Raw genomic sequence first — 8,154 nt, forward strand, 5'->3', positions numbered from 1 at the left:
CGCTCCCTTCGCACTTCCGACCTGTCATCGGTGGCGAGTGAGCTTCTGCTTGAGCCGGATTGCATCTACTCACAAAGTTTGGTTTTTATTATTGGATTGTTCCATTAAACCAGTGGAAATCACATTGGCGAATTGATCCATTAAACCAGTGGACATCACAATAGTAAAACTCGGCTCGACTTTTCCCTACCTACCTGCATGATTGAAGTTGCTGTAAACAATAGCGTACGGGTAGAGCCGAAAAGATTTAAGGTCTTTTTTAGGTAGGACAAGACCTTGAAATGCCGAACAGGTAAGAGGGGAAATCGGCAATGAGATCAAGAGTACAGTTATATGTACTTACATACTTATATGTAAGTAGTTACTAATTAATAAGTACTGTATTTTGCACTAGGTCCGTGTGAGAACTACTGCCACAGCCATCTACTTTGAGAAGAGGCCTGTCTTTGCTCGGTAGAGCTAATCGAAACACAATTAATTTGACTTTACGATCGACAGTTGTAAAGAAAGTGGTGCCCAATTTCATTTCTAGTTTTTGATGTCGTGCACTAACAAATGGAGAGACAGAATTGATCTTATGTAGTCTTGGCCTAACGTAGGTCCATATAATACCTACGGTAGTATAACTGTTGTATAACCAAGCTGTATTTTTGCAACGGGTCACATACTATATGTATTACGAGCTCTATTTAGTCAGTAACTTGTTTGGCCAACAACCGCCACCGCCTGGAGGGGCCCCATATTAGTATGGAGTAATTTTAATCAAGTGAATTTGGTGCGCAGATGAATGAGCCCGCGCCGGTTAGGTGACTTCGCTCGTATAACATGGCATGATCATATACTGCGTATACGTAAGTAAGTATACTCGTATTTAGGTACATACGTGAGTTCTTCATACGATTTTCATTTTAAGGTTTTATTGTAAGATTTGTAAGATTGGATATGGTACCTACTGCCAAAAGGTTGGATCTTTAAAAAAAAAAGGTTTTTTAATTGCTAAAGATTACCTAGTGGTTTCAAAAGGTTAGCTGAAACCTAGTTAAAGCAATATCGTGAAAACAAGGAGCCAGCTAACCTAACAAAATATAGTGACCATATCAATATTATCTTTTATGTTTTAAATAAACAGATTGACTTGGCCATCGTATAAAAACGCAATGTATCTCACAAGTAATATATTACATTATATTAGATTGTTTAGTGCGATCTTAAATATATAAAAGAAGAAACTGACTAACTGACTGACTTATAGATCAACGCACAGCCCAAACCGCTGGGCTTAGAAACTTGAAATTTGTAAAATGTGACTAATTCTCAAAAAGTTGCCCATTTTTCAGTTGTCCACTTATTTAAAAAAAAAACCTGATGCTATTTCACCACAAAAATAAGTAATATTGTTTTTTAATATATACTAAACGTTGAGGTAAAAGTGATAAAAAGTCAGATAATCTTTGTTGTTGGATCCAATAGAAAGTTTTGATGTAAGTAGTTACAAAATGACGTTTTTTTCCTCACAGATTTCGTGACGTTTTCCTGACGTTTATGTAAGTAGTTTAATGTTTTATGATCTCGTCCTTAGGGTTAATAATTTCTTGATCACTGATTCTTGTCAATTTCATGACGGGACGGGACCACTCTTTGAGAAATGCTCATGTATGTTCCTCAATTCCTCGATAGGTGTAGACGCGCACTAAGAAAGGATTTTTTGATATTTGCAAGGGATAAAGAATAAATGGAATGTATATCTTCGCTGCAAAGTAACGCTAAGTCTGTAATCCTACTAATATTATAAATGCGAAAGTTTGTAAGTGTGTTTGTTTGTTACTTCATCACGTCTAAACCCCTAAACCGATTTAAATGAAATTCGGTATACATATAGTTTGCATCCGGGGGAAGGATATCGGATAGTTTTTATCCCGGAAAAGGCCATAGGTCCCGCGGGATAGTGAAAACCGAATTCTACGCGGACAGAGTCGCGGGTAACGGCTAGTTATGAATATTAGAGACTTCAAGAGGTAATACTAACAGGAAAAAAACTGTCTTAAGATTCCACAAAATTCCCACGGGATAACACGAATAAAGAGGATTATGTATACCAACTGAATCAGAAAACGCACAAGCTAAACTAATACAACTAGGGACTGGAAATTTGGCAAACTGATGTAAATCTGGTAGCAATATACAATAATTTGGCAGTGGCATCCTGCTCATCCTGGCCAGGATCATCTCCGTAGAAGGGAACTCCTCAAAAGTTGATGGCACACACAGAAAACTTTACATCATTGTTCAATTTCAATGATAATGCGTTTATTATGATAGACTCAACCTGATGCTGCAGCCAGGGTTGTCTGCTCATATCGGAACTCCTCAAGGGTTGATAGCACAGATACGAAATTTTCATGTACGTTTAATGAACTGAAACAATTACATTGCTCACCCGCGATCTTATGATAACTTCGCTTAAGCAAGAAATGTGTAAGTATTCATGCAGTTCCTCCACCAAGGCTTGTATGATTTGTGTGGACACCATAAGAACACACACAAAACACACAAACCCATCTATTACCACCAACACTACACTCACGCGTTTCGAACTCAACCAGAGCTCATCTTTAGAGCAACGCAACCGCATATACGTAGCTATCATTCATAAGGTCGCGGGTGAGAAAAGTAATTGTTTCAGTTCATTGATATAGACCTCCGCAAAGTAACGCCTGATATCTACAAAAATTATGTACATTCAGTTTTGATGTACACATGACTTGATGAGAGACTAAAATATATTGCAAAAAAGATGAAAAATAATGCCCTAAATACGAAACAGCGCACAGCCAAAACAAAACTACTACTACATAAGCTAGAGACTTGAAATTTGGCATAGTTTTTATGAAAATCCCATGGGATAGGGAAATATGTAAACTTTGTTTCTTTATTTGTTGGTCGTGATTTTTGAAAAAATTTCCCTTATTGGCATATTTTCGAAATTCTTTTCAATAATAGAAAGCTACAAATGTCTCTCATCGACAATTAAGAATATTAAAATAGATCAAAACAGTAATTCATGTCCGGCGGGAACTTAAAAATTTCTTGAAATAAAAATAAGTATTTATGTCAACCAAAAACAGTGTAGCTTTCTATTAGTGACAGATTTCTATCTCGAGGAAATCTTGCATATTCCGGAAGAAAAAGAAGGTAGCCAATCTTAGTCAAGAACTGTAGCTTTATATTAGAGATTTTTTTATCGATCTCAAGATTTATATAGTTGCGATCTCCCTAGAAAGCAATAGATAAAAGAAGCCTGTTTTACTTTACAGGGACAGTGTAGCTTTCTGTAGAATTCACTCGTTCTCATCCCGTAGAAATAATCCTATATCGTGTACGAATTCGCCGTCAAAAGAATCGCGTACCTACAAGTATGTACTTTAACGTTTTCTAAAATACCACCACTGAAAATGTGGAACAGGGTTTCAAAGTTGGTACGAATTAAGATTACTTAATTAGCAGGTTGATTTTTGAATTCGTGAATTTCACATTGACAATATTGGCCCACTTCCTGTCTGCGACGACTTCCGTTATTGCCATACGGCTATCGGTAGGGTTTCCAGGTGGCCAGTGTGGCCCATGCGCTCCATCACTGCCGATACCTTAGTCCAGGGATGGGTCCTCGAAACGGTGTACCAGGAGTCATAACTACAGATCAGGGCACCCTATTTGAATCAGACCTCTTTCGGTGCCTCATGCAAACCTGTGCTCAAAGCGCATACGGGCGACCGCATATACCACCCTGAGCCACATTGAGCCCCGTACCCGAAGAGATGTTAGTTTCTGATCTTGATAAAGACCGACCCGACGATCCCGCTGATTTTATCGTCCAGCTGCGGAACAAAGATCATCTTGTTCCGCAAAGATGTCTTCTATCCGCCCAGCTCCAGCCTCTCTTCACTCGACACCTTCCATTTTTGTTTCAAAGAACTTGTCTACAGCGACCCACGTTTTCCTTCGTGACGATACCGTCCGCCGTCCATTGCAACCCCCTTACATTGGCCCTTTTGCTGTATTACAGCGTTGACGGAAAAAATCTGACCCTGGATATTAAGAACAAGAAGGTCGTAGTGACCATCGACCGCGTCAAATTAGCCTTTATACACTCCGACAGCTGTCTTCATCATTATCATAATCATATCAGCCGTAGGACGTCCACTGTTGGACATAGGCCTCGTCCATAGACCTCAGTTCGAAAAGGCTTGCGTCAACCGTGAACCCGCAACTTTAACCAGGTCATCCATCCATCTCGTTGATGAATGTCGTACGCTGCGCTTGCCGATCCGCGGTCTCCACTCCACAGCTGTCCTACTTCAGACGAACCAGCTCTGGGCGCTGCGCCGCATTGCGACTTTTGCGACTTACCTCGACCGCAGCCAGAGCCCAAATCTACAGCTACCTACAACGGCACCAGCAGATACCACGTATCCATAAAAACCTTATACCACACAGTCTGGTCGTCACGTGAGGTTTAAAGACCGTGACGTTTACCAATACTTTTAGCATTATAGAGTAGGTATTGTTTGTGATAGATTAGAATACATGTACCATGGGGTATCCTTCTCCGTAGGCGTTTCGAACAGGAGCTCAAACGCCCAAAACAAAAATGTATGGCAATATTGGCAATACTGAATCTGCGCTGGTCGAGACTTTAAAACTGAATAAAAATCAATGTAATATGACGACTACACTTTACACTGCTCTTACCCGGCTTACTCTATCAATTCACAAAAAGTTCCAATTTTATCACCTAGAACCGGGTATCAAAAATCTGGAACCAGGATCGGTTCTGCATGCCCTAGCAATACCGTAAACTGCTTCAACTTTGCCCTCTGGCCCCAACATTGCCTGAGTTGATTTAGAGTTGATAACTTAGCACCCTTATAGGTAAACTTTTATCTACACGGGAATTATTATTACGGGGGGATAAAAGTTTTAAAACATAAAGGGTGCTAAGTTATCGACTCTAAATCGAATCAGGCAATGTTGGTTGAAGTTGAAGCAGTTTACGGTACGTGAGCAAGTTGTAAGTACCTACTGTAAGCACATGTTGTAATGTAAGCATAGATAAAAGAAAAACAGAGTACAACGTAATTTCTTAAACTAATATACATATAGCAAATATAGCAAATGGTATGAATAAAGAAAAGCTTTATTAATCCCTACACTACATCTAACAACAGAAATAAATGCTTAATGACATCGTCAATTCAAACACTGTTTGTCAATTATCACTATGAAGCATTTACTCAAAATATCAGAAGTAAAAGCTCAAACACCTAGTAGGTACTTAGTTTTCTTTATTTATACGAGTCAATAAGTATCTGTTAACAGATGTTAATAGAATGTGAAGATGTTTATGGAAGGTAATAGGTAGGTTAGATGGACTAGAGAGTCTATCTTGTAGTAAATACCTACTTACTACCTATTTCCTTTCAGAAACAAAAGCAGTATGCGAATGCGAGCTACTGAAGACAGGGGAGGGAATTTTATATCCAACATTATTTTTCGGTACATTTTGTGATAGGTGTACCTATTATACCATTTACAGTACTATCATTTTCAGTAGATAAATATCTACTTAGACCTATAAATTTCAAACTTGACCGCGAAGGGGTGCGGAGTGTGGAGTGGATCGCTGTTTTCACGGTCGCCGGACGCTAGGCTAGCGCGGCAGCCGGCCGGCCGACGGTCCAGCAAAAAAACAACTTTCCTCGAAACGGCGATGGCGCTAAGCCACCAATGCAATACGAAACGCAACAAGCGCTCCCACGCAGCATATAACTTGAGATCTTCTGGCCATACACAGGTTCGGGCCGAAATAACTTGTTGATGTGCGCTGCGGGCGAGGCGGGTGAGGCAGCCGAGGCGGGGGGAAGGGAGGCCTAGCGCCGCCGAGCGACGGCCTGTCTGCGGCGGCGAGCCGGCGACACCCTGTCTGCCGCGGACGGCGACGCTGCCGTTCCGTGCACATTCTTGTCCGCCCGCGCCCCCCACCCTGGGCTCGTGAACGCGGCCCGCGCCTTGCTTGCTAGCGTTACGCGGCAACGTCGCATGCAAACTTGTTTCGTAAACGGATGTAGCAGCGGCCAGGCAGGGCAAGTGTCTATCTCGCTCTTTCTTGAGCCGCTTACGCGCAAGAGCAGGATAGCAGTGGTGGCGCTACGTGCTATCGGCTCCCACTTGCGGCATTTTTTCACGCCGAGAATGAGGCAAGCGAGATTACTGCCTTGGTAAACGTTCACACTGAACTATTTTATTTAGTTTTATTTAAGTAATTTTAGTTGTGGTTTTTTTTACACTTTTATGTTCTTGTTAAGCGCACGTGCATAGTATTTTAGTTAGTTTCTGGAGAAATACCTGTTCTTTGTCGTAGCCTAGAATTTAAATTTCAAATAGGTATGTATATATAAGTACGAGATGATTATTTTTCTGCGGTCACTTATGAAAAACAAAAATATGTAGACTTCTTAAGTATTTACAACGTAAATGTTCACCTAACTAAAACTTAATCACATGTATGTAGGCAAGTACATAAAATAGTGTATTGTATCGTAAGATTCATAAGTGAAGTAGTATTTCATGTATTTACCTAGGTTTGTTGTTTGGTGTTTGTAATGATAACGTCGATACGATGTAGTCAATATTGTGACTCAATGAAAACCTAGGTGGAGAGAGATTAACTGGTTTGCCTCATCTGACGGTATATTAAACCATAAAAAATTCAGTTGTTTCACCTCAGTCTTTGTGAGTTCCATCCAAGTGAAGTCACTGTAGAGTAGCCCTTACGGGCACACGAGGCTCGCGTCGTTCGCTCACGTCGCCTCGCGCGGCGGCGGGCGCGGGCCGCGGGCAGTGCGCGGCGAGCGCCGCCAACATCCGCCGACAGTCAGTTCGGCGCCGACAGCCGCCACGCGCACACGTCTCACAACACACCATGGCCGCTGCCCACGCACACCCGGCCCCCGCGCCCTCCGACCGCCGCCCCGACGGCCGAGCTGGTTCACGCCGAATCTTCCCACCACAATTCAAGCTGCAAGTTCTCGAAGCATATCGACGGGATGCTCAATGTCGCGGAAATCAGCGTGCGACCGCCAGAAAGTTTGGCATCCACCGACGTCAGATTCAGAAGTGGTTACAAGCGGAACCCGCTCTGCGAGCAGCGCTTCTGAGGAGGGCTCCGCAGCCGGCACCGTCGCCGCCGCCGTACGCGGTCGGCTCCCCGGAGAGCGCCCGGCTGCCGTCGCCGCCGCCCGCCGCGCAGCCCACCCCGGCGCTGCCGCTGGCGACACCGCCGCCGCCGGTCGCGCTGCCCACGCCGCTGCCGCCGCCGCCCAGCGCGGAGCCCATGGACCTGTCGGTGCGGCGTGCCTCACCGCCGCCGCCGCCGCCGCCGGAGCCGGCGCGCAAGCCGTTCAAGCTGTTCCGGCCGTACCTGCTGGAGGAGCGCGAGCCGGCGCGGCCGCGCTCCGCGTTCCTGCCGGTGGCGGGCTGCGCGCTGGCCGCGTGCCGCTGGGCCGCGCCCGCGCCCTGCTTCCCGGCGCCGCTGAGATGAGGGCCCGCGGTCGGGGCCGGGCTCGGGCCCCGCTCCTCTTGTGATCTAGTCGCCGACGCCCGCCTGGCGCCTCCCGGGGCGTAGCCCTCCATCATAGTGCCTTAATGTACACACCGCCATAGTGCATTATGCCGTCATCTCGAGATGACCGCTTATTTTTGTGTATTGTATAAGAACGTATTTTTATATTGTGGAGTTTATGAAGCGTACATTATAAAGAATGATTAGGTATAATAACGATTATTGATATTATTATTAAATAAATAAAGAGAATTGTTTTAATACGAGGCATTTTATTTGGCCGTGGGCGGCGCGGGCGCACGGCAGGTATCCGCGCCGGCGCCCGCGCCCGCGTACCTGCCCGTTAAATCCCCCATTTCCCTGTAATGATCATTTACAACGTTTTCAAACTACCCAGTGTAACCACAAGGGAACGAAAGAATTAAAAAAAAATTAGCTGCTCATTAAATTGAGGTAGGTATTCGTACATTTCAATAAAGCTTGAACGATGTACTAGAATTATAAGCGAACGTTCTTTATTACCAATGCTGTTGCGA

General features: G+C 44.0%; 1 protein-coding gene across 1 annotated transcript; it reads left to right on the plus strand.

Annotated features, from left to right (window-relative positions):
• Positions 1–6,964: 6,964 nt before the first annotated feature.
• LOC141438416 (uncharacterized) lies at positions 6,965–7,687 on the plus strand. Its single transcript, XM_074102283.1, has one exon. The coding sequence runs from the start codon at positions 6,980–6,982 to the stop codon at positions 7,595–7,597; it is 618 nt and encodes a 205-aa protein (XP_073958384.1). The 5' UTR covers positions 6,965–6,979; the 3' UTR covers positions 7,598–7,687.
• The last annotated feature ends 467 nt before the right edge of the window (positions 7,688–8,154 follow it).

The sequence above is a fragment of the Choristoneura fumiferana genome, chromosome Z, assembly GCF_025370935.1.
Source record: "Choristoneura fumiferana chromosome Z, NRCan_CFum_1, whole genome shotgun sequence".
Taxonomy (NCBI): domain Eukaryota; kingdom Metazoa; phylum Arthropoda; class Insecta; order Lepidoptera; family Tortricidae; genus Choristoneura; species Choristoneura fumiferana.